Source organism: Rousettus aegyptiacus, unplaced genomic scaffold, assembly GCF_014176215.1.
Source record: "Rousettus aegyptiacus isolate mRouAeg1 unplaced genomic scaffold, mRouAeg1.p scaffold_m13_p_2, whole genome shotgun sequence".
NCBI classification, from domain to species: domain Eukaryota; kingdom Metazoa; phylum Chordata; class Mammalia; order Chiroptera; family Pteropodidae; genus Rousettus; species Rousettus aegyptiacus.
Window position 1 is genome coordinate 155,575,929 of NW_023416295.1, and position 27,217 is coordinate 155,603,145.

The 27,217-nt window shown below is 42.2% G+C and overlaps 2 protein-coding genes across 4 annotated transcripts; one reads left to right on the forward strand and one right to left on the reverse strand.

Annotated features, from left to right (window-relative positions):
• FOXJ2 (forkhead box J2) lies at positions 1-18,126 on the forward strand. The gene is made up of 11 exons (XM_016128054.2): positions 1-1,102; positions 7,115-7,461; positions 8,653-8,727; positions 9,472-9,540; positions 9,724-9,864; positions 10,337-10,535; positions 12,135-12,530; positions 12,932-13,033; positions 13,593-13,802; positions 14,418-14,516; positions 15,377-18,126. The coding sequence occupies exons 2-11, from the start codon at positions 7,129-7,131 to the stop codon at positions 15,463-15,465; spliced, it is 1,713 nt and encodes a 570-aa protein (XP_015983540.1). The 5' UTR covers positions 1-1,102; positions 7,115-7,128; the 3' UTR covers positions 15,466-18,126.
• Positions 18,127-20,089: 1,963 nt separating this feature from the next.
• Positions 20,090-26,183, reverse strand: C3AR1 (complement C3a receptor 1). Of its 3 annotated transcripts, none has more exons than XM_016121338.2 (3): positions 25,977-26,183; positions 23,448-23,649; positions 20,090-21,976 (listed from the first exon to the last, which is right to left on the reverse strand). In XM_016121338.2, exon 3 carries the CDS (start codon positions 21,964-21,966, stop codon positions 20,515-20,517), a length of 1,452 nt encoding a protein of 483 aa, XP_015976824.2. In that variant the 5' UTR covers positions 21,967-21,976; positions 23,448-23,649; positions 25,977-26,183; the 3' UTR covers positions 20,090-20,514. The 3 variants fall into 3 exon arrangements, with proteins under 3 accessions (XP_015976824.2, XP_015976823.2, XP_015976822.2); XM_016121337.2 differs by having other exon boundaries at positions 23,448-23,674; XM_016121336.2 differs by having other exon boundaries at positions 23,448-23,678.
• Between the last annotated feature and the right edge of the window lie 1,034 nt (positions 26,184-27,217).

Below are 27,217 nucleotides of genomic sequence, written 5' to 3' on the forward strand. Positions count from 1 at the left end.
GCCGAGCCCGAGCCGAGCCCTGACACTGTCCGTCTGCCTTCTGGCTCCCCGGGAGCTTGGACTGGCCGGAGCCCGAGAGGCGGCAGCGCGGGGAGCCCCACGCGCGAAGGGAGTGGACCGGACAGGACGGGACTAGAAGAGGCGCTGCCGCCACAGTAGCCAGTGACCGGAGTCCGGAGCCGCGGCCTCCCGGACCCTGCTGCCCAGGCCGGCCCAGGGAGAGCGAGGAGTACGAAAACCCCACCCTCTGGGGCACCCCAGGAGCGGAGGCGGGAGCGGGGACGCGAGCCACCTCTCGCCCTGTGGAAGAAAAGACCCTTACCACCCAGGCGAGGGAAAGAAGACACCCTTATAGGCGGCGAGTCTCTCTTTCCTGGGGGCGAGGAAAACCCCCACACTGGCCCGGGAATAGACTTCCAGAAGTAGAAAGGGGCGATCTTTGACTAAAGGAAGCGGAGTGAGACCGCCCCGGCGCGTCTCCACCCCTCCAAACACACTCTCAGCACTTCGGGACTTTTGAGGCAAAGAAGGGGGGTATGCCTATGGAGTAGGCACCCTCCATCCTCTCCAGTACTCACGCGGAGAGGACTCCTTACATTCAGAAGCAGAGGACACTCCAGGGAAAGAAGAGGAATCGGCTTTCAGCCCTTCGGGAGAGGGGAAGAACTCCCCCCTCAACTTCCTTGTACCTAGACAGTGGAACAGGGCAGAGCCCCTCCGCTCAGATCTCTATTGGACAGAAAGAGCCCTCTGCTCCCCAAGGATCCAGTTTGGGGGGGAGGGGGACTCCCCCAAGGGGGAGGAGACAACTCCTGGTTGGGAGAGGCTCCTCCCCTCCTCCCCAGGGTAGCAGGCAGGGTGTGGGGGGTGTGCCACCTTCCCCAGGTAGGACCTCCTTCTCCGCCTCCCCCCCCTCCTCCTCCCTCTGCTCCTCATCCTCAGGGGACCCAGTTCCCCTCCCCTGCTTGGGAGGCTCAGTCAAGTACAGGAAGAGCCACCGAGGATGAGACTGTTCATCTGCCTTTGAAGAGGGGAATCCCTCCAACCCCCACCTGCAGTACAAGGTGGTTCCCCTCCTTCGCTGGGGGAACCTTGGAGACAGGTTAGTGTATTCTTTCATCTTCTCTCTGTCGTCTTAACCACTGGTGGCTGTAGGGGGCTGAGATGGTGTCTCTCGAGTTTCATTACTGGGGAAGGTCGAGTGATAACTCAGAGAATCCTCTGGGAAATGTGTTCTGAGGAAGCTTTTGGATTCAAACCCACATCTTGCTGCAGAGGCTCTGAGAAATGGGTTTCTTAGTATTTGGAGATTAAGGGGATGGGATTCATCTGAGGTCCCTAGGGAAGTGTATGTTTCTATGTTGACAGCAAATGGATATCAGAAAATGCCTGCATTTTCAAAACTCCATCTATACTGTGTAACAGTGATTGATACATCCCAACCAGACTCCCATATCACCCTCCATCCTTGGACCCTGTCATCCTGAGAATGGGCCCTCACTAAAGTCATGAAGGCATTCCGTGCCTTGTTTAGGGCTTCCATTGGTACTACATTTTCTTATCTGTAACCCTAGGCCAATTTTCCAACCCACTGTGATAACTGCTCCCTTGACAGGAAAAGCAGTCTGTACCCACTCACCAGACATCAGACACCAAGAGGCCTCCTCTCATGATATTCTCATGCCTGGCTGGAAGCATGTCTCTACCAATAGAATCCAAAGGGAAAATGTGAATCTCCCATGTCCCGAGACAAGAAGAAAGGGCATAGAGAAATGCCAACTCTTAAGTTGAAGTTCTTCGCTACTGCTCGCCCTGTACCATTGCCCTACTTCCCTACCTGACTCCTGTCCTTTTCTGACAGTTTCTCAAAAAAAGAAAAAAATCAGATCCTGCACAGAAAGAGAGGATCCCTGGTGGCCAACTTATTTAGATGGAAGACTGCTCAGCCTCCTTCCAGTCTTCCATCTAAATAAGTTGGCCACCAGGGAAGTTTGATCTCTGAGGAGTTTCCTTTCATAGAAGCACCTCATAGTCTCATCTTCTCCTTTCCTGTTTCTCGTTCAGTTCTGAGTCTCTTGTATTTAAGTTTCCCTTCATAAGATAGGAGTAGGAATCATCGAAGTCCAGATTCCTCAGAAAATGCAGAAAAAGAGTGCCAGGAAATTCTTCTAACTGAGCCCAGGCTATGTGTTTAGTAGAGCTCTGCCTTTCAACTTGGGATCACTGCCTTCATGCCTTGCCATTAGGAAATATCTTCTGTAAGGGGTATTACATCCTGCAGCAAAACCACTGGTAGGCTTTATCCTGCTTCGGTTTTTATGTTTTCTCCTTCTCTCTCTGTCTGTGCCATGGGAGGGCTTCCTTAGTCCTTAAGTACAATAGCTTGGTCCTGGATGCTACCAGTCAGTAGTGGTATGGAGTGTAGGAGACGGAGCTGTAACCCAGGTTTGTATGACTATGCTTTAGAATGATGGGTGTGCATGTATTTCTTAATTCAGGTGAATGTGGTTTTATCTCTGTGTTTTGAGTGGGTATGTGTCTGGAGACAGGTACCTGTGTGCTTTTCAGACCAAGCCTCCAATTACGTAGAATTATCTGTTTCCGGTAGGCCTCTTAAAGCAGGTACCCCTGTGCAAGAACCTGGGGAGGGTCCAGGTAAGGATACCTTGCTGGAGGGAAAGTCTTGTCCTCCCATGACCATTGAGAGCCCTTGTGAACGGCTCTGTGAAAGTCAGTCCAAGCAGGACAGCCCTGTCTCAGGCTGGGACTGCTTCTTCTAGGACTAATGAGAGAGCTTCATTTCTGATATCTCTGGTCTCAAAAGCATGAGGATCCTTGGCCCTTAACCCTAGAACTCTCTCGCAAATTTTTTGAAAGGAGCTAGCTCTGGTGTAACAGCAGCTATTCCTTACAGAGTACTTCACCAGATGCTGGAATGCAACTTGTCGAATGGCTCAGAGTGAACAGGATCACAACGCCTCCAGGTGTACTGCCACCACACAGCTTCCCTGGTCCTCCTTGCTCTGAGCTTCTCTAATTCTCCTTGCCTCTGTGGAATCAATTAGAAGCACATGGCTATGGCGCTGAATTAACTGTGATTTAGAAAGTGCTATTTTCCATATCGTGTCTTATGACTAGACCTAGTCCCCCCTGGAAAATAAGAGATGATGTTCCCCCGTTCCGTCATCCTTAGAGTTTAGTGGGTCCTGGCATTGATCAGCAATGGGGTGATACTATCCCTAAAGGATAAGCGTGAGACTCTAACGTCCTGAAAACTACCGCAGCCTTTGCAATGTCAACCACAGCAGGCTTTCTGCTTCCAGTCCTTCCTCTATGATCTGCCGGTTTTCTAATTTTTAATTTCTGATATTCTCCCCCCCCATTCAAAAATAATGATAGCTACACTTACAAATGCTTCAAAAATATTTACTCAAGGTAATCCAAACAACAATCCTATGTTGGTACAGTTATTATCTCTTTTATAGATGAAGAAACTACAACACACATTATGTTACTTGCCTGAGGTAGTGGAGCCCAGACTGAAACGCAGGCAGACTGACTGGTAATTGGTAATGTGGTTAACTTAGCCACTGCTCTATTAGTTTTGGCATTAGATACAAAGCAGGAAGTTATCATTCCTTGATGCCTGACCTTGGCACCATACAGAGAACAATTACTGGCCTTTCAGATAAAACTGGGAAGAAAACTGTGCCTGTAATTTTGGATCTTACACGTCTCGTCCAGGGTCAGTCTTCCACTACAACAGATGTCTTTCTGTTTTTCTTGCCTTTCTCCCAGTACTGTAGTCTTCATTAGACGTCCTGTGGATGTGATGGAGCCTGCCCTTTGGCTGCCTTTCCCAGTTTCCCTGGGTATTTCCTTTCAGTCTTCCAACACGCAGAGAAGAATGTGGCCTGACTCAGGTTCTGCCCAAGCCCAGTGGCACGAGGCCCACCTGGAGAGAGAGGTCTGGGTAACTAGGTTGGTTGGACTGAGAAATGGAAGTACCTCTTGTTTGCCTTTCTAATAATAGCCCTGAACATTAGCCTCATGCCATTATTTTGGGGAGCGTGGAATGTGTGGCAGCCACGAGCTCATTAAGCTTCATTCACGTCCCTCTAGGGATGAAGCTTTGGCGGTGTTTATGACTTCATCCCTTTTATCGAAGTGGGAAACTGAGGCATCAAGACTTCAGGGAGCATGGGGTGGTTAGGGACATTTAGTGAGTCAGCGTCAAGGTTGGAAGTAGAGTGGAGGAACCTCACTTTCTGAGGTTCTTTACACTGGGCTGCCCTTCAAGAATGGGGAAGTGACAGGAGTGAGGAAGTGGGATGGGTTAAAGGAGAGTGGTGCTGGAAGGTCGGAAGGATCTTTCGCTGCAAGCTTCTTGTAGCTGGTAAAACTGGAATATATTCTGAGTCCTAGGGCGGTAGCTGGAGGGCCGAGCGGGAGGGTGCTTGGAGAGAGGGTAAGTTTAACCTCAGTGCCCTAACCTGGTGCTGGGGTGAGGACAGGAAAGGGCATGGAACAACAAGCAAAAGGCTGAGAGTGCTTCCCTTCCCAGAAGTCACAGTGATTGGCATGCGCCACATGGGTTCTCTAAGCCCTCTCACCACTTCAAGTTTACGCTCATGCTACACAATGTTGGGTGCATTTCAAATGAAATATCCACCAAAGTCTTCTTCGTTTTCAAGATGAGCTTTCCTAGGGATCTGTAGCAGGAGATCGCAGGGAATAGGGTAAAACTTCTTCACAGACCTCCCCAGAAAGGGGGGACCCAGGAGAAATCCCGGTCATTTAGAGCCTGCTCATTGTCATGGTACTGTCCAGCTGGGATAACTCAGCCGCGGGACCTGGTGACTGCCCAAAGTGCCCTGTTTTACCCCGGAGGCTGTGGTGTTTTGACCTGGTATCATGCTAGGAGGCCTGAGGCTTCTTGGAATGATTAAATGTCCTTATTAGTTGCTAAGTTTCCATGGTGGTGAGATGAAAAAGAGGGTGCTGGGGAGAGAAGATAAGGATAAAGGGGAAACCCCTTCATGAAGCTATTATTAACCGTGCCCCCCACCCTTCCTCTCCTGTGATTCTTGGCTTGCAATTGGGTCTCTGGCTGCCCAGTCCCCTGAGGCACTGAGGTGTTTTCTTCAGCCTTGTAGAGTGGGTGTGTTGCTGGTGAGGAGTGCAGGGCAGGGTACTAGTGTGTACATGCAAAGATCGCATGGGTGTGGACCTTGGGGGAGAGGGAGATGAGTGTGAATGCTGACCCTTAGGAGGAAGGGGTAAGTGTCCAGGAGAGCAGAGTCGCTGACTAGAAGAGTGACCGATGGCCTGGAAAATGCGCTGGAGGCAGGAGAGGACTAGGCAGCCATAGCTGGGATTGAGCTTTGGATGGCAAACTGTGTGAATTTGTGTACTGGTGTATGTATATGCTCGTGCATAGTTTCTGGGTGTGGATTTGGAGGTTACATACGTAATACATTTCTGCCCAGGATTCTGAACTCTGAGGCATGATAGAGAAACGCTCTGTGGTGGGATTGTGCGCAGGGATACAAGGAAGAAATACTAGTTGCAATCTGGCGGCTGTGCAGGCACAAACCTGTTAGGCAGCAAGTGCTTAGGGGGTTGCTGGCATCAGCTCCAGGGGAGTGCCAAATGGCTACCAAGTGGTTCCTGCCAGCCTTTCCAGACTCTGCGATACAGATGTCACCCATCATTCTTCTCCTTCCCCCACTAACACCTCACTCTAGCTATACCTCTCTGCCAGTGAGAGCGCCCAGGCTGTGTAGGTGGCAGCAGGGCGTGCAAACATCAGGCGTGGGCGGTTTGGCAGCGCCAGGAGTTTGCATGGAGGTGCAGTGAGCTGTGCGTGCCTGGCTGGGAAGGAAGGAGCGAGGAGGAGGGCGGGAGAAGGGGAGCCAGCTCCTAGCCCCAGAGTGGCTATTTTTAGCCAGGCTATCTGATTGTTACCGGTCTGCACTCAGCTGGGTGTCTCCCTGGCTCAGTGGAGCCCAGAAGGGTGAGAAGTGGGAGGTCCTTGTTGATGACTTCTTCCTGGTGTAGGTGTCTGTGGGCGGGAGCTTGCAAGGGGGTAGCTTTCAAGGTGCTAGGGCAGCTGTACTTAGGATCTGTTACCTCTGTGTGTGACTTTGTGCTCTGCTGGTAATGTATGCCATATAGCTAATTGTGATGTCTGTGTTTGTGTCTGTCTCACATCTGTTCTTTGCTGGTTGTCATATAATTTATGCTTTGGATATATCTAATATGCCTCACGTGCACTTGTATGTGGGCTAAAAGGGCAAGTGCTCAAATATATCTAATATGAAATATCTTTAAAGGTATCAGTGTGTGTTTCATTAGTGTATATTTCTGTTTACTTAGACTGTTTTTTTTTATATGTTCATTTGTGCTGTCTATCTGTACATGTATGTAAATTATAACAAGCATCCCATAATTGGAGAATAGACTTTGGCTGATTTTACTCGCTAAGTGCTTTTTAAAAATTATTTCTATATAGTTTTAAAATATTATGTTCTAGGGCTTTAAGTAAGGAGAATAGAAGGAATAGCTCAGTTTGGTGGGTGGTTTGATCTCACTTTTAGTTCTACATGAAGGAGGAGGCCTCTTGGCCAAGTTCCACATTGAGATGTAGAATAAGTATCAGTCTATCATCTGGGAGCTAATTGGTGATATATCCATTTTGGGGTTCCGGGAACACCTGGTTGAGGACTGTGCCATGAGTGAAGTCTCCTATGGCAGGGGTCCCTAACCCCCAGGCCTGGGCTGCAGATGGGTACCACCCCTGGCCTGTTAGGAATGGGGCCACACAGCAGGAGGTGGGCAGCAGGCCAGTGAAGCCTCATCTGTATTTGCAGCTTCCTCCCAGCGCTAGCATCACTACCTCAGCTCCACCTCCGATCATCAGGCATTAGATTCCCCCCATAGGAGCACCAATCCCTGGTGTTAGATGGTTGGGGACCACTGTCCTATGGGAATTATAGCAGGAAGAAACTCTACTTCCTTTAAAGCAATGGGATTCAAGTTTATTTGCTACCTGTAACCAGAGGTAACACTCATCTCTTCTATTTTCTTCTCCCCTTTGCACTCTTCTCTGTAGAATCCAGAAGAACCATGGCTTCTGACCTAGAGAGCAGCCTCACTTCCATAGACTGGCTTCCCCAGCTGACCCTCCGAGCTACCATTGAAAAGCTTGGGAGTGCCTCCCAGGCTGGGCCTCCTGGGGGCAGCCGCAAGTGTCCACCAGGCTCACCCACAGATCCTAATGCCACCCTGAGCAAAGATGAGGCAGCGGTCCACCAGGATGGCAAACCACGATACAGCTATGCCACCCTCATCACCTACGCCATCAACTCCTCTCCAGCCAAGAAGATGACCCTCAGTGAGATTTACCGCTGGATCTGTGATAACTTCCCCTATTACAAGAATGCTGGCATCGGCTGGAAGGTGGGGTGGCTTCTATAACCAGGGATTGTTTTCAGCCTTCAACGACCTTTTTTTCTACTTCTGTTTTCCCCTATAACCTTGTCCAGTTCACTCAGACCTGTCTCAGAGAGGTGGTATATCCCTTCATAAGGTATATCAGGGAAACTTCAGGGACACTGAGCCTCTAAGTACAGTTACGTGGATGGCAGGATGCTGTTGCTCCTCAGATTCTCTTACCTTCTGATTCCTCAAAAAAGAGAGTCATTTATTTCACAGATACTGATTGCCGGTCTGTGCAAGTCACTGTGCGAAGCATGGCATTGCTCCTTCCACCCAGCGGTAGGAATTTCATCAGATTTCCCATGCTTCTTTGCACATAGTCATCATCTTTTAAAAAATTGTTTACCAAGGAAAAAATATATATATAATTAGGTCTTTCACCAACAGCACATCACAAGCAAGTAATGAGAGGATAAGTCCTTTGGCTGAGGATAAAGAAAGAAGGGGTCTCCTCTTCCCAGCAAAGGAGAAGATTGATGTTCTCAATCTTTCAGAGCAGCAAATTCATTTGCTAATTGCTGAGTAGAATGAGGATTTAATATAGTTCTCTCACTCTATGAATCACCAGTTGAGATACAAACCAGATGATGAGCTGGAGACTGTTCAAGGCATTCAGTTTTTTTCTTTAAAAATATGTCCCTGCTACCACAACCTCCAACACATGTACACAGCAGTATTTCTTTTTTTCGAATGTGACCATCCTATAGACTGTTGAGAAAACAAAGGTGAATTGTGCCTTTGTTTCACTCATAATTTATATTTGTCATCATTTGTATAAACAGTTTTAATGCAGTGTGCTTTTACTACAGATAGAATCATATAGGAACTGGGCAATGTGCTTTTGAGGCATTGATATACCTGCTGTTGATTGGGTAGAAAGATCGAAAAACTATATTCTTAGATTTCCAGAAGCACATGATAATCAAATTTATAGTCATTACTGCTCATCAGTATGATTTCTGCATTTTTCTTACCTCATTGCTATTGCCGTCTGATAGGTAATCACTTCTATCAGTAGAGTTGAGAGGTGATAAGGTTTCCACGATGCTTGAACTCTATTGTATGTTATATCCTTTTGTGTCCCTCTCTGTCCTATTGGAAAATTGTCTGCTTTACACAGTGCTCAAATCTAACTTGTTTGTGCTTCCCCAGAATTCAATTCGGCACAACCTTTCTCTCAACAAGTGTTTCCGGAAGGTGCCCAGACCTCGGGATGACCCTGGGAAGGTGAGATACTGCTGTAAGCATTGAAGGGAGGAGCAGGAAGGAGAGAGAAGCAGTTGACGACCCAGAATCTTGTGGTTGTTTTAATTACCCATAAGAGGAAATCACGTTAATTAGAGAAGCAGCTTTATTTTTTTTTCTCAAAGGAAGAGCTTGGCAATCAGGCTTGTGGGCCTCCCCATTAGATGAATGACTAAAGAAGATTATGAAACCTTTTTTTTTTAAATAGAAATATTTATGATAAAGTTGACTTTGCTGCCCCCCTTTTTTTGTGTGTGTGGCAATTTTTCTGGATGTAAAAGGTAGACTTAATAACAGTTGTAGGAATGTTTCTATACAAAAATCCCATGATTTTTATCTTCAAAAGGAAGAAAGGCTAGGTCATTCTCTTCATTTGACAGATGTGGTTGCCTAAGTCCAAGAGTCTTGCCTTGGATCACATGGACGGGAAATGATGCATCTGCCATTTCTAGCTTTTTGAACTATATCCCACGGCTCTGCTCCTCCGGAATAATCGAGGCCTGTGTTTGCATCACAGGGATATCTCTGATATACTCAGTGAGCTTTTAGGACAGATTTACTCCTCGAAAATAGCCAGTACTCTCAGGATTCTGTGTGAAACTCCAGTCATTTTTCTCATTATAACTGTAATTTTATGTTAAAATCCTCCCAAACATCTACTTTTCCAAAGGTGGGAATTTCCACATATAGTGATTTTGTTCTCCATGGTGCTGATTCTCCCTCTAGGGCTCTTATTGGACAATCGACACCTGTCCTGACATCTCCCGAAAGAGAAGACACCCTCCAGATGATGATGTAAGTCTCACCTCATGGAGAGATGCCATTTCTGATCCAGCTGCTTCTTCCACATTCATTCCTGTATTTTCAATCCCTTCCTATATTTGAAGCAAAGGATAAATGCCAGCAGAGGTGAAACCATGGGGCTTGGGAGGAAGTTTAGCTTCTGCTTATATATTTTTCTTCTTTCATAACCCTCAGCTATCCCAAGACTCACCAGAACAAGAGGCAAGCAAGAGCCCCCGAGGAGGTGTTCCGGGGAGTGGAGAAGCCTCACTGCCTCCTGAGGGGAATCCTCAGATGTCACTTCAGAGCCCCACATCTATCACCAGCTACAGCCAGGTGTAGTAGAGGTGGCAGGGGGCATAGGGGCAGATGGGTTGGTGGGTGGGTGGATGGATGGATGGATGGATGGAAGGAAGTATAGACTCATGTGTCTGTTGGTTCAAAATAATATATTGAATATCTGTGATATACTAGTCAGATAAATTGTGAAAGAAGGGGAAAGCAAAAGAGGAAAACAGAGAGAGAGAGAGAGAGAGAGAGAGAGAGAGAGAGAACTTTGAGAAAGATTTTTAAAAAAGTGAGAAGAAAGGGAGCCAACAGTGTTATGAGAAGGCAAAGAAGGACATGGATGTAGCACAGGAAAGGGCAAGATAAGAATGAATGAGAAAAGAAAGAGAAAGTGATACTCTTTCTTTGAAAAGTTGGGAGAGGACGAAGAAGACAGGCCGGAGAGCTTGGTAACCATTAAAAGGTTGTATCAGTCCCTCATTTAGGACATGGATCAAGTCTTTCTTGCCTCTTTTTGCAGGGCACAGGGTCTGTGGATGGCGGAGCAGTGGCAGCAGGGGCTCCAGGCCGGGAAAGCACCGAAGGTCCCCCTCCCTTGTATAACACCAACCATGACTTCAAATTCTCCTACTCAGAGATCAATTTTCAGGACTTGAGTTGGTCCTTCCGCAACCTCTACAAATCCATGCTGGAGAAGTCCTCTTCCTCCTCTCAGCATGGTGAGTCTGCAGTTGGGGTAGAAGCATGATCGTCATTACGTTTTTGAACAGACGGTGACGTTCTCTTCTCGCCCTTCTGATTTTTAACACAAGAAGAGGTTGATCCCTGGTCAGGGGAAGCATGTCACGAACCCAAACTGCTGGGAGTTGAGCTCTTCTGGCTTCGTTCTGAAGGACAGCTAGCTGTTTCAAGACAGGAGCTGGGTTATTAGCTTCAGAAAGTGAGTTGGGGCAGCGCTTTTATGGCGGAAAGCAAGTCATTTACAGAATGGCCACTAGGGGACAGCAGCCATTCTCTTTCTCTAAGAATCCCTGTGTTTCATTGCGAGAACAATTTAATTTTATTCTTTAGCATATTCATATTTATGTGGATTTTTATTAGGAAAAATTTCAAACAGATGCAAAAATAGAGAAAATAGTGTGTAAATCCTCATGTTTCCATAACCCAACTTTAACAGTTACCAGTATTTTGTTAAGCTTGTTTCATTTACCCCCAGCTTTTTTTCAAATGAAGTAATTTGATGCAATTCCCAGACATGCCATCCTACCTGTAAATCCACTTTCATTATGCATTGTTAATTATAAAGGCTTTTTTTTTCCATGATCACTCCTAACACAATTAGCAAGCCTTCCTACTATCAGTTTATATCTTATCCATACTCAATTTCCTGAATTATGACGTAAAAGTGATTTAAAGTCCTCATTAGGAGGCTCTTTGAGAAAATGCCTGGTTTAGCCCTCTGTGATTTTGTTTTGGTTTACTTTTAAAGAAATTAGAGATAGGAGTGAATTCAAGATTTCAGGTTGAGTCATCAGACCTTGTTCTATATTATGGCCTTGTATAGGCAGCAGGAGACAAATGAAATGATTAAAAGCAGTTAGGAGTCACTTTTTGGAAAATTTCTATTAATTGTCATGAATTACTTTTATATCCAAGGGGATTCATATCTCGAGTCGTGTTCCGAGACTGTGGCATTTGCTTGAGAAATGAGTCTAACTCAGGTGATTGGTTGATTAGAAGTGGGGACCATGTAGGGGCTCTCAAAAACAAAGTGAAAAATTAGATTGAGCAAGGACAGCAAAGTGTTCACTCAAATGTAATGGTGGCCAAAAGCCCCTAGCCTCAATCTCTAGTCCTTCCTTGCTCGATCTATTTGAGAAATTCGTCCATCCCTATTCCACTCCTCACCAAAGCTCCCTTTGTTACTAGTGAATACGAGAAGGTGGTAGGAAGAGTAGAAGGATGTGGGGACAATAAGAAGGAGGAAAAGATAGGTATGGCTTTTAAACTTTACCTAATGTCTGGTTTCTTTTGAAACTGCAGTTACAGGCCTACACCAAAATCCCTGTAAAACAGCACAAAAAAGTACATATTGCCCTCTTTGCTAAAATGTCAGTGGTCACCACACTGTCAGGGCCCTTCCTTTGTCTGTTTTACCTACCAAGGAGGGGGCCAAGAGGGTCCGAGCTGTCCCAGAACACCTTAGCCTTTGAAGTCTGTGGTTTCTGTCTGAGGCCACCCACCTCAACCCAGTGGAAATCCTGCCGAGTGAAAAATGCATCGCCCAAGTCACTCGCCTGCTTCCTCCCGCCCTGCAGGCTTTTCGTCTCTCCTGGGGGACATGCCATCCTCTAACAACTACTACATGTACCAGCAGCAGCAGCCACCACCTCAACAGCAGCCACCGCCGCCGCCACCACAGACCCAACAATCACAGCCACAGCAGCAGCAGGCACCAGCCCAGGGCCCCTCAACCGTCGGGGGTGCCCCTCCACTACACACCCCAAGCCCAGATGGTTGTACTCCACCAGGGGGAAAGCAAGCTGGGGCTGAAGGCTATGGGCCTCCCTCTGTGATGGCCATGCATCCACCCCCGCTGCAGCACGGAGGCTACCATCCTCATCAGCACCATCCCCACCCCCACCCCGCCCAGCAGCCACCACCACCACCGCCACAGGCACAAGGCCAGGCTCCTATCAACAGTACTGGTTTTGGTGAGTAAGGAGGATGCAGGGAGATCCTTGTTCTGACTCCGGCATGGAGGTGCAATTTATTAGGAAGTTAATAGTGAGTCTTTTAGCCTCGTTCCTCCATGAGAGCTCACCTGAGCTGACAAAATTGCTACTTTGAGCTCTATATATTATAGAATTCTTGAAGAAATCATTGGGATTGTTTTACATATTTTCCTGCCTGTGAGCTGGGCCATCAACACCTAAAGCGTAGATATCTTTACTCATCTTAAATCTCCAGGGAGGAAGATTCCAAAATTATCTTGGTAATGCAATCGATCACCTGTGTAAATGCAAGAATCTTGCTTGTAGTCAGTCTGCTGTTAGTTGGCTGCCATCTTACACTTGACTCTATGTTATTCCCCACTTCGCCTTCTTCTTTACAGCCTTTCCTCCTGACTGGTGCTCCAATATCGACTCCTTAAAGGAAAGTTTCAAGATGGTGAATCGCCTCAATTGGTCCAGCATTGAGCAGTCACAGTTCTCAGGTTAGTGATCAAAGGATGATGACTGAGAGAAAAAAGGATATATGGTAAGTGGGAAAATCCAAAAGAAACCAGAACAGAAGGGGATGCTTAAGTGAAGGTTGAGGACTGAAGATTTTATTGTTTCCCCTCCATATTTTACAAGGTGGATAATATTGATATTATTTGCAAATGAATTGTAATTAATTTTGCCTTAACTCAAAATACGACAGTAGTTTATCCTAGCCAATTCTGTCTCTGGGAGAGAAAAGGCTCTCAGGAATTCAGAAAACCTGGACCACTGTTTTGTAGTTTTGTCACCATTTACTGATTATGGCTAATTCATTCAGCCACTTTGAAATTTTGTTTTATTCATTAGTGAGATGGAAATTGTAATAATTTATTAACAAACGAATGGAATGAGAGTTTGATAACGTGGTGCTCTAACAGGTGCCAGTTATTATTAGTAATGGGTATAATCGGTGGAGTTGATTTATGATGTGGTTGGAACAGTGAGATGGGATAGATGGTAGGGGCTCTCGGGCCTCTTTAAGGCTAGCGTTTCTTACTTCTTTGTTTGTAGAACTAATGGAGAGTCTGCGACAGGCAGAGCAGAAGAACTGGAGCCTCGACCAGCATCACATTGCCAATCTGTGTGACTCCCTCAACCACTTCCTTACTCAGACCGGTCATGTGCCCCCACAAGGGAGCTCCCATCGGCCACCAGCTCCTGCCCGTATTGCTGACTCCTGTGCCCTCACCAGTGGCAAACAAGAAGCAGCCCTTAACCAAGGTACTTAACAAAGCAAGTGGCCAAAAAAGTAGGGGCTCTGATGAAGACAGAGAGGAGAAGGGCAGAGGAGAATTGAGAAAAATAGTCTTATGGGCAAGATCCAGACTGAGCAGTGGGACTGGTTTGTCCACCTCATTGGCTGACCCTCTCTTGTATCGGTAGATGGTGAAAAATGCCAAAGAAATAAACCACATGATTCCTTTTTAGACCTTGATTTGGGAGATTAGGATTACATAAGAAAAGGGAGGAGTAAGTGCCATTTCAAATCTGAATCTCAGTAAGCCCTATCTGAATGATATCAGGTGAAGTTATGATTCTCTACCATTATATGATCTTTAAACCAGTGACATGAGATTCAGTGATCCTGTTTATATATTTGTCATTCTCCTAATAGCCGTGATCTTTCACCATTCTGGTATCTGGTTCCTTTTTACCCAAAGTGGTGAGGACTGATAGCTGCTTCAGAAAGGCTTTATGCCCACAGGAGCTACAGAACAGAGCAAGGAAGGGAGAAGACATTAAGGGGAGGAAGAGTATTGTATCCCCCCTCTCTACTGGACCCTGCTTTATCGAGTATAATGATCCCACTCAAGTAACTCTTGTCTTCTTTGGCAGTAAACTCTTATGGGCACCCACAAGCTCCCCACCTCTACCCTGGCCCATCACCAATGTACCCAATCCCTACCCAGGACTCAGCAGGATACAACCGCCCAGGTAAGAGCCAGGGAGCTTGTTTCACCACCAAGCAAGCGCTCTCTACCCTGACAAGTTGTTTCGCTTTCCTCTGGCTCTGAGGCTGCATTCTCTGTCTTTTTGTCCGCATCTGCTGCCAGGGCTGCGCCTTCATGATTCCCAAGGCCAGACGGTGGGCCACCTGCTAAGGAGGTGTATGTCATAGGAGACTAAAGAAGACTGATTTACTTTAAAATTAGCTGGTACCCGCAATAATGAAAGGAATTAAAAGCATGAATGTAAACAAAAGATGGATATGTAGAACATTTATGTCTAACTTTGGAATCTGAGAGATACACTCAGATGAATAAAATGAACATGGCATGCAAACATACCTGCTTTGTGCTCTTGTCTGCTTTCCTGTCGCCTGACCTTTACTGCTGGGAGTCTGGGATTGAACCATCTCTGATGGTAGGAAGGCAGGGGAGACCCTAAATTTCCATAAGTAGTACAAACTGAACAGACCCTTCACCTTTAAATACATTTTAGAAAAATCATTAATATTATCCTGCCAAACCACAAGTGTTTTCAGTTTTTTGGGTGACATCTGACTCTTTGTTCATGTATTCCTATCCATATAATACATACACACAAATTTCTGTACTGCTATTTCATATAATAGTGTGTTCTGTATGTTTTTGACATTACACAGTCTTCATAAGTATAAGTGTTAATGGCTACATAACTATTATATTGTCATGGGACCTAATTTACTATAGTTTATTTCCTGGGGCCTCACCAGATGATCTTCATGGTTTTATTTGAGGTTGAGCTCTGTCCCTCTAACTGATAGATAGTATCCCATTCACTCTTTTTAAAATCTCTTTCTTTCTTCCTGACAGGACACCATATGGTCCCTCGGCCAACAGTTCCACCTCCTGGTGCCAATGAGGAGATCCCTGATGACTTCGATTGGGACTTGATCACTTAGTGCATCATAGAGTGTGGCCCTCAGCTCAGGGCTGGGTGGTGAAGCCTGGCAGTGGGGAGAGCAGCCCCAGCCCATCACTCCCTACCTTGCGTATATATATATACATATATAAATATATATGTATATCCTCTTTTTTTCTTTCTCTGTCAGAGAAGCCACCGCAAGATGCTGCCGAAGATAACCCATTTCCTGCCTTGTTCTTCCTCTTCCTTCTTGTTTTTTTTTTCCCCTAATTCTTTTGTTATTATTCTTATTATATTATTATTATTATTATTATTGGTTATATGCTGTCCCCTGTCTCCTGTCCCTATACTATGGACTGTGTCCACCCCTTGCTAATTTAAAATTATCTGCCTGGAAGGTGAGGCAATGATAGCTACAGAGAAAGGTTTCGAAGTCTGGTTTACCTTTCAGAGAAATTCAATGCCAATCCCACCTTTTTGGCCCTGATTTGTTTTCTGTTCTTGTTAATTCAATTCAGGACTGGAGAGGTCACATTATCAAGTAGAAGGGATCTCAAACACTGCTTGGCAGCCACAACTTTGCAGGTTTTACTCAATGGTGCTAATTTTGTCCTCTGAGCTCTTCCTTGTCCCTTTATATCTTTAATCCTTACTCTTGCTGATCCTCATGCCCCATCAAGGGTAAGAGTGAAAGTGGCGGTGCCAGAGGGTGATAATAAAGTCCTAGTGGGGTAGGTTGAGTAGAGTACTGCAGAGGGGCGGTGAAATGTAAACTATATAGAAATTGGGTATATAATACTGCGTCAATAAACATCCATTCGCTTTATCCTAGCCCATTCTCTATGGGAGACAAGGTGGGTCTGAGCCAGAATTCTGTTGCTGTGGTGGGGATGTGGACAACTATTCAGCTAAGTTCAGCCATTTGGAGATGTTTCCAATTTAACCATTTTGCCTTTTTAAACAAATTTTCTCTGAAAATTAACTGTGGCTCTTATTTCCATTTATAAATTTTCCTTCAATCCTCTTTTCCCATCCAGCAAATACTGTCCTCCTTTGGTTGTTTGTTCACCTCTTCTACCCACTTCATTTTCTTCACTCATTTTCTGGCATTCTCAAGATAGAAAAGTAAGCCACTATCACTCTTACTGTCATCATGTCCTAGGACAGGATGGGAATCTCTCTTCTATCTGTCAGCAGAACCAAACCTAATCGGTGGTGGGAGGGTGGGGAAAGGAAAATGGAGCTGGCATAGATACGGGTAGGGAATATTTCAGTTATTTAATTATGTAGCCAATGCTTCTCTCGGAATCCAGATCATTGGGGCTGAAGATTTTACAATAGGCTGTTGAGGGGTGAAGGAAATTAGTAGTGTGGAGTATATAATCTAGAGGGAAGAGTTCAGTGGGGGCCAAGAGAGACCCCCCAGAAAAAGGTATAGGAATAACTTATCTCCTTTAATAAGGAGTGGCCGTGATTTTGCTGCAAAGTACTTAGTGTATATTTAATGTTAATTGTTGAATTTAATTATGGAAGGGAAGAACAGTTTTACTTCTGTTGCTATTTCTTTTACTTTCTGAAAGCTACAGGACAAAATGTACAGAATGGACAAGGCTGCTATCTCTGTGATTTCTGCTTTTTATTCATATTCTTTCATTTCCTGATGATTTCCAGGAGATTTAGCTTTTCACTCTTCTGCTTTCCCCCCTCATCTTCCCCTTCTTTTCTTTGTAAGGGAGTTTGTTGAAGAGGTCCAGTGAGGCTGAAGTAAAGGGTCAAGAAAGGGCAATTGACTAAAGAGCACTTTATTTCTTTGAAGTTCTTCGTAAGAGATGGGAATGTGAGTGGCTTGATTCCCCCATTGTGTTGGAGGGCAGTTAGTGGGGTTGAAGTATGACATAATATTTCCCGTTGGGGAAAGGAGAATTTCTCTTAGACGGTAGCAAAATGCCTTTGCCCAGTTTCCCTATTTTAGGCATCTTTTTCTTATTCTTTTCAATCAAGGTGCCTCCTGCACACAACTTCCCATCTGTTCTCCCTAAAATGTCCTCTTTACATATTATCACTCCTCTTTTCTGAAACCCTTTTCTACTCAGATCCAGACAGGGTTTGCAAGGGTAGACTAAATCATACACGTAAATGTCCCTTGATCATAATTCATCTGTGTCTTAAGAAACCTAGTCTCATTAAGAACTCTGGTGAGCAGCCAGAGTAACTGAAGTTTGGGGTTAGGGCTGGAGATTGGCCATCAGGCCCCGTGGGATTTTAGCTCCCCTCCACTAAACTCAGTCTTGCTCAATGACACAGGACAAACCTGACCCTCTTTGGGCCTCAGTCCCACCCCCCGACCCCCCGAAATGGAATACTACTACTTTTTCATGTTGGTTCAGCACTGCTGGACTTGAAGTATAGTCATTGTTGTTATATTGGGTGATGTGTGCAAAACTGCAGGAGCTCACTGCCTGCAAGAGGAAATAAGGGAGAGAGTGGAGGAGAAAGACAGAAGGAACAATTACTTGGTATAGATCCACCCATCCCTGCCTTCCTCTCTTCAACTTCTATGTTCTGGTTTGGTGAGTCCTTTGTACCACCCATATGCTTTGCATTGGTGCAGGCTGGGAAGTGGGGGGGTATGGTCTCACAAGTTGTTGTTGTTGTTTTTTTTTTTTTTGCATGCTTTCTTAATAAAAACAAAAAAGAATGTTTATGGTATTATTTTATTGGTGCTGGCCTCAAATTTCTTTTTGCCAGGATAGGAAGGGAGAAATGTGAAACATTTGTTTTCAATTAGTCTTTTGCCCTTCCCCCACCTTACACTACAAATTTTGTTTAGTTGACTGTAATTTTTTTTTTTTTTGTAAGATTGATGGGAGAGAAGAATTTGAAACATGCCATTAACATTCCCTTTTTCAAATGCTATTAGAGATAGTGAAATACCATTGGGAGAGGCATTCACCCTTTGCAGTTTGGTATGTGGACAAGGCCACCTTGCATTCTGAGATATTTTAAAAAATTAAAATACTGCAATTTGTGGAGGAGATGGGTCCCCATTTGGAACTTCCTGTGAGTATTTACAGGTACTCAGGAGCGTTTTTTTAATCAAAAATGAAGGAATTCCAATTTCTAAGGCAAATGGTGCTCTCAAAAAGAGTTGGGAAATAAATGCCAGCTATTGAGTTTTTGTAACTATGCCAAGTTCATTTATCCTAATATCCTACATATTAACCCCATAAGTTTGGAACTAATACCCAGGATCTTGTGAGATGTGTTGAGATTTCCAGAAGGCTACTTAATTGCCATTAAGCAAGCCTACAGCTACCCACTGTGAGATTTATTTGCTGCATATTTAGATTATGATATATTCTGAGTGTCAAACAATTAAAAGGATCCAGGAATCTCTGAGCCTTGTAATGAACCATAAGAAAGACAGCATTTATTCACATCAAATATATAAGCATTTAAATTGGAAGGTAGCATTGCAAATATACATCACATCAGACATTATCTTACAAGTGAAAGAATTCTTAGTTATTTGAAATTTTCTGCATAGCACTTTATAACAAATTTGTAGTCCAGACCCTCACCTCACCATTGCAAGTTTAAAACTCATTTTCTATTTTTAGATTAAATTATTGTATTCAGCTTATACGAAGCTCTGTCATAGTACAGACAAACCTGAAATTTCAGAGGTTTAACAAAGGTTTATATAGAGAAAATGAGAAGGTGATACAGAATCGAACAATGCTCTTACAAAATGAAAAGAGAGGAAAGCTATATATAATGGTTGGGATGGACAAAGTAGAAGAAAATGGTCATGAGTAAATTAAAGTATGATGGTTAATGAATATTAAGAAAATATATTAAAAATATGAATGTATATGGATAAAATTCATCTTTCAAAATAAGCCATTTTATCGTGTCTACAAAAACTATTATCATAAGCACGTTACTTAGAAATACGGTAGATATCAGAAGAAACCTCTGAAATTGTTGCAAGGTTTACTTCTGAGAAATGGGAAGGAGCGGTTGGGCAGAGTGGGGCATGTAACTTCTTACATTTCAACATAAACTGAATTATCTGTAAATTGTGTGCATGTATTATTTTCGTGAAGATAAAGATTAATTTTAAAACCCTAAAGATATATCTGATAATTTTAGTGCGAAAGATACATACCTATAGTCATGCTTTAATAAGTTTGATGGTATTCTTGAAGGGTATTCCGTCGTTTTTCAACGATTTGAAACTTTTGAAATTAGAGGTTAGTAGATGTACAGTCTAATGTAGAAGAAAACTTAGAAGTAAGGGAGGAATAAGGGAATTGAGTTTAAGACAAGGAGTGGAAGATAGATGGCTCTATCTGTAAGCAGATACAATAATAAACAAATAGACGCCCCAAACTGCAGCTTACACACCAGTTCATGAGTAAGCTTTTAGATGCCCAGAAGTCTATCTTTACATAAGAGATGCTTATTTAGTTGTAATAATGGAAACTTAGAATTTCTATGTTCTGTATCCATGAGTATCCCAAATAGGAAGCATCTGGCATTGTACCCTGCTCCAGACTCAGTCTCATAAATCCTTGTTTTCACAGACATTTTTTTCTTGCACCTTCTTTTTATTTAAAACCATCCCCACTACCATCAGCAGCACAACCACAAAGCCACAGAATATATGGTCATCTTTATTCAGAAAAAATTGTTTTAAAATGAATCTAGAAGGGAATTTAGATACACTAAATAGAAAATTTAATGATGGAAATATCCTTTCACGATAGACTAGATTCTCATTTATCCCAGGTGGATTAGTTTGGGATAGAAATAGACTAATTTGTATAATGATTCTCAGATTCAGCATTCATCAGAAACAAGACTTTGTTAAAAAGTCTGAGGTGGGGCTCAAGATTTGTATTTCTAACAAATTTCTATGTGCTACTGTTGCCACTAATCTGGGACCACACTCTGAACACCTCTAGGTTGATTCTTTGATAGTTTCTTAAATCCCCTGCTCACCATGTCCCTCATCCTTTTGGAAACATGTTACACTGGGTGAATACCTAATAAGCTCTACTTGAGTCAATGCTCCATATTTTCACACCACTCTACTCTTGTTTGTTTCTGAAAAGACTTTGTTTGTTGTACAGCTGGTAGAATGTGTGAGGTCCTCACTCAAAGCTGCCTCCAGAATGCCCTGTATGGACTGCTTCGCTTTCTTTCTAACATCTTTCCCCATGAAGGCATAGAGGAAGGGATTGAAACAACTATTGGCAGATGCTAGAGCAATGGCCACATGGTCCCAGGATACCAGAGCCTCCCCAAAGGGAGTTTCTGGGTCAATAGACAATGAGAGGACACCAAAAACATGGTATGGGGCCCAGCAGACAAGGAAGACAATGACCACAACCATGGCCACTCGGAAGGTTTTGTTCCTGGATTTGGTGAAGCGGCCCTGTCGCAGTCGGACGATAATGAGGCTATAACAGACCAACATGACAATAAAGGGCAGCAGGAAACCCACCACTAGCCTCGTGATGGTTATTGCCACCAGGGGTGTTGGAACTTGATTGTCATATGAAAACTGGTCTAAATTATCATCCTGGAAATCTGGTGATAGCTCAGTTGTGTATAAGGAATTGCTAGAGTCACTAGAGAAAAGCTCTAAATCAGTAGAGAGGAAAGCATCAGAGTATTCCAGTGGGTTAGTTCTGTGATTGTCAATGGGAAACCCACTGGGGATTGTAGGTGAGATCTTATCATCAAGTTTAAATAAAGTATAATCTGGAGATTGACTAGATAATCTAGCTGAATCCACAGGGAGTAAATCTTCAGAAGGTCTTTGAAGTGTTTGAGAATGGAGGACAGTGGTAGCTGTCCAAGGATGATTATTTGTTTGTAAAGAGAAAGCATCTAACCTATCATCCATTTTTTCAGGCAGCTGAAAAATGGAGTTGTCAAGAGAATCGTTTTCCAGTAGATCAGAGGTGTAGTCTGAATAATATAATGAGCTGTCAACACCAAAATTGTAGCCACACATATTATGGTTGTCCACATGGAACATTTCCCGGTATATGAACACTGGTATACACATTGCAAAAGCCACCACCCAGATACATCCACAGATAGTGAAGGCTGTTCTCACATTACGGTGATTCTGGCACCAGATTGGCTTGAGTACCAAAAGACAGCGGTCTAGGCTAATGGCAGTCAGTAGGAAGATGCTGGCAAACATGTTGAGGATGATGATGGAGGGAATGAGCTTGCATAGGAGCCATCCATAAGGCCAGTGACCTTGGAGAGCCAAGTGAACCAGGGAGAAGGGCAAGGAGAGGCAGCAGAGAAAGTCCGCCAGCGTGAGGTGGAGAAACCAAACTGTGTTCACTGTCCACTGCATTTTTAGGCCAGCCACCCACAGCACCAGCCCATTGCCTGGCAATCCCAATAAAAAAGTAAGGCTGAGAATGACCATGGAGAGAATTATTTGGGGTTCATCCCAGAGCTGTGAGGATAGGTCCGTTGAATTGGTCCCAGCAGAGACAGACTCCATTGCTAAACTCCTACAAAAAGATGAATAAAAATATTTAAACTAACATTATCTTTTTAAAAATGAGAAGCCTTAGTATTCTAACTTTCCCACACGATGATGTAGAACCACAAAGTCCCTTACATTGTTAGTTTTTTTCCTCAACTTCACATTGGATCACACAAAAACATTCTCTGCTAGACCATTTAAAATCTATTGAAGCAATTTAAATGTGTATCAAAATAATAACCTCATTTGGAAGTCCATATCAACATAAATTTCTCCTTTTTCTTGCACTTTCAATCTCTCATTCTCCTCTAGTTTCTTTCCTTACCTAATAACCCCTATTTAAAAAAAAAAAAAAAAAAAAGAGCCTAATGGACAAACAAACAATAACTTCTAGACAAGAGATTCCCAATTTGAGAATCACGAAAGGTCCTTGGGAAGCTCTATCACCATCTCAAATGATACAAAAAATTTTAACTTTACATATTTTAATTTCTTTGAGGGAAGAAGTTCCATCCGTCCCCTCTCCCAGATTTTCAAAGGACTCAACACCATCGAAAAAGGTGCCCTAGATTCAGTTATGTCTTTTAGATGCAACCTCAGTTTTTCCTTTTGTTATCCAATTTCTTAAGAGTAGTTTAACTTCTTGGGATTGATTTCCTCATCACCCATCATTTATTTCTTATTTATTTGTTTTTTTACAAATATAATGAAAACAATAGCTTTATTATTACAAAAGCAGAATATTTGCATGAGGAAAAATTGGAAAATATAGGCAAACAAAAATAAGAAGATAAAAATGTCATATACCATATCAAGGATTACTACTTTAACACCTTCATTTAGATCCTTCTGGATCTTTTATGTATATGTATATACATACACACACACGTATATATATATGTATATTTTTTGTTAAGAAAAATGTAACAAAATTAGATCATATTGTGCAAATGGGTTTTACAATTTTTTTAATTGTTGTAAAATACATATAACATAAAATTTACCATCTTAAACATTTTTAAGTGTATAGTTCAGTAGTGTTAAATATATTCACATTATTGTACAAGCTCCAAAACTTTTTAACTTTGCAAAACTGAAACTCTGTACCCTAGATAACAATTCCCTCTTCCCTCTCCCCCAGCCCTTGAAAAATACCATTCTACTTTCTGTTTCTAGGTGATTGACTATGGTACAAGTAGAATCATATAGCATTCATTTTTTTATGAATGGCTTATTTCACTTAGCATAATGTCTTTAATTTTTATCCATGTTGTAGCTTGTGTCAGAATTTCTATCCTTATTAAGGCTGAATAATATTTCATTGTATGTATAGACCATATTTTGTCATCCATTCATCTGTCAATAGTTATTGAGTTGCTTCCATTTTTAGCTGTTGTGAATAATGCTTCTGTGAACATATGTGTGAATACATATTATTTTATAAACTGCTTTCTTTTTTCAGTTACCAGTCTCCACATTATACAGTAAGATTGTACCTTAAGGCAGGGGTTCTCAATCCCCAGGCTGAACTGGTACCAGTCTGTGGCTTATTAGGAACCAAGCTGCACAGCAGGAGGTAAGCGGCAGGTCAGCAAGTGAAGCTTCATCTGTATTTGCAGGCACTCCCCAGTGCTACCATCACTGGCTCAGCTCCACCTCAGATCATCAGGCATTAGATTCTCATAGGAGCACAGGTCCCTGGAGCCAAAAAGGTTGGGGACTTCTGCCTTAAGGAAAATTCAATATTTAATTTTTCCAACTGTCCCCAAAATATCTTTTGTAGCTGATTTACCCACAATTACATCCAATCTACGATCACACTTGCATCAGGATGTTTGGTTTCTTAAGTCTCTTAATTTAGCCTAGTTTCTCTTTTTCAAGGATACTGGCTTATTTGGGGGTCTCTTGTTCTCACCATTCACTTCTTAACCCTGTGTAATTTGTCTTCTGCCCCTATTCTCCACTAAAATTACTTCTAAATAACAAATCCAAATATTATTTTCTCTGACGTCATCCTCCACAATATAATGTGTCATTTGATACGTTGACCCCTTAACACTCTCTTCTCTTGGTCTATGACATTACCTTCTCCTAATTCTGAATACTCTCATAAATGTACTCTACAGCTTTCCTGAACAGCTTACTATTTCAAGTTAATGCCATTATCTGTTCCTTAACTAACACTATTTACTTCTGTCTGCAATTATGTCCTTCACCATAACTTCTTTTTTCTATTTTTAATCTCTACCTGTTAAAATCCTAGCTATTCTTCAAGATCAAGCTCAAATATTATATCTTCCTTGAAACTTCCTCTAATAATCCCAATCAGAAATTAGTTCTTCGGCCTCTTAAAAATATTGTGTGTGTGTGTGTGTGTGTGTGTGTGTGTGCGCGCGCGCGCGCAATTTGAACCTCTTTTCACATTTTCTGTTTTTTCTGTTCAATGATGTATTTTAGCTTGTATTTATTTTGGTGTCTGTTTCATTTATCATACTAGCTTTAAATTTCATGATAATAAAAATGAGTCTCGTTTCTAAATGCTCGTTCCACAGAATTTAGCACAATGCCTTATATGAGATAAAGATTAAATATTGAAAAGATTGATGCTCATTTTAGGGGTTTACTTTTTTTACTGTTTTCAACTAAATTTAAAATTCTCGTTTTTATCCACTTAATCCAGTAAAAACGCAGACTCTTTTGACTTCTTTTTTTTTGTTTTCCATTTCCTAGTTCTTACTGGCTGTAACAGCATTTCTGTTTCCTCTTATAGAGGTCCAAAATACTTTTGTGGCTAGAAAATAGTTCTGCTAAGTTAATAGAATGTTGTCATAGGGTCTTAAATAATTAACGGAAGTTAAAATAATTGAATCAACAAAATAATAATAAGCAGAAGTGATTCTCATTTCTTTTCTTGTAGCCTTACCTACTCAAATATTCAAGTCCTGTCAGAGTCCCTTCCTCCCCTGTTGTGCATTTTAGTCACCCTGATCCACTGAGCTACTTAAAATAGTCATTCATAGATTCGTAAAATATTGAGAGGATAGAGTCACAGAATGCTAGAACTAAAATGAAAATTAGTAATCATCTCTCCTGGTCTCTACTCTTATTTTGCAGTTTTTGATTCTGATACTCTGCAAATTAGGTGACTTTTACATATATGTGACTAGGAGGGTTCTCAGCTCCTACCTCCAATGACTGTCAGGCCAACACATTTACTGCAAAGAATCACTGAAAAAGCCTTTAGGGGAAAAGGGAAAGAAACTGAGAGCTGCACAAATTGAAGTAATAAAGACTGACACAAGCAAAATTTCAATATGAAGCAATTGAATCATCTGGCAGGAACTATTTTAAATATTACTTAATATCTATTTTGAAATGAAAGTATATATAAATCAAAGTCTTAAAAGTCTTTCAGAATGAGATCACTTTCTACATTTTTCTAAGTATTCTGACTCAAAAATACTTCTACACTTAAGGTTAGGAGAGAATTTTTTACATTTTAGCTTTTAATACTGAATCAACTGACATCAACTAAAAAGACAAATAAAATCCTGAAACTAAAATTCTACTATGATAGGAAAAGAAAATTAGATTCCAGAATCAAATAGTAATGATAGGATTACAAAGTCAATAGCAAGAAGGAATAAGTAAAAGAATAAAAGAAAAAAAAGAAATGAAATGAGAGAAAAAATATATATAAAGACAAAATAGGCAATCAGTCACTTGAAAAACAAAACTATTGGAGAAGCTGAAATCAGTGTTCAGAAGGAAAAACAGCCAATTTAAGAGAAGGGGGTAAAATAACATGAAAATTTACTATTAGTTTCAGAATGAAAATGTTAAGAGCAAAGATAATCGAACATGAAATATTTAGAAAAAGAGAAGTGCTTATGGGGAGAAAAACAAAAGAAATATAAGTTAGGGGAAAAATAAGGGGAAATAGAAGGTAATAACCCTCCAATCATTATCCGCAATAAACAAAACAACCTACGTGCAAATCATCAAGTAGATCTAAATTTTCTTACCAAAATCTTGTGACAATAGCTGAGGCTTCAGCACTGATCTGGAGGCCCGCATGAATTGTCTGGCCCTCACATTTAACCAGTCAAGTCACAAAGTATGTTTAGAAAATTTGTTGAGCTCCTCTTTCCTCTGTCTCTTCATTTGTGTTGATAAATAAAATCTACACTTTTGACTACTATTTGACTTCATGGACAGAGTTTCAAAGTGAGTCATTTCTAAATGTATCTGATAAGCAAAGCAAGAAAAACGGAAGTGGGAGGGCATAATTCTGAACATTTTCTACAGGACAGAGCACAGTTAAAAAGGGAGCACTTCTATACATGAACTACTCACTTTATAGGTTTATGCTTTTGCTTTTTTGTCTTGTCTTGTTTTAGAAATGCACCAAAATGATCTATGGTATGTAAGAGTTGGAGTGGGGAGTTGTTCCCCACCTACACAACCCCATGTAATGAATTGCAAATAACATCTCTTAAATGCTTAATATGTGTGAAGAAAAATGCCATGCCAATATCAGAAAAATTAAACTATGTTCTATTTCTTGAGATTCACAAGCTAGTGGGAATATGCACCCATACACCAAAAAACCCTGTAATACAACCCAGACTACAACAATATAAGTAACAATAGAAGTAAAACAGTAGAACATAACAGATAGGTGTATATTTAGCCTGGGGCTATCTAAGAAAGTCTTAAGGTAGAAATAGGATCTGGGAGGGCCCTTAAGGAACTATAGGACTTCTATAGGCAGAGAGAGATGACAAGCTATTTAGAATGTTTAAGTGGAGCATAGGCAGGTGGGTGGGAGAGGGCTTTAGGCACTGGGGAACAGGCAGAAGTCTGGTTAATAAGACTGTATTTCATTAGAAAAGAGTACAGAACATTGAAGCAGCACCTTGAACAAAGATTGTTGCTTAAAATATATGAATTCTATTCATGTTCTTTTTTACATATATGCACATAAAATAAATTCATTTGGACAAAATGTGTTTGGATACTCTTGCCTGTGGTAAAGGCTTCGGTCCATATTTATCAACTTAGTGTTCAAACAGCAATAAATGTTCCTCCTCTTATTTGCAGTCAAATCACCGTGGAATATTTTTTGAGGAAGAAAGACCCAATAAAAATGCCAAGAGCTGAGTTTTGTTGTTGTTCTATCTATCTATCTATCTATCTATTTATCTATCTATCTATCTATCTATCTATCTATCTATCATCTATTTCAGTTATTTAAATCTAATTA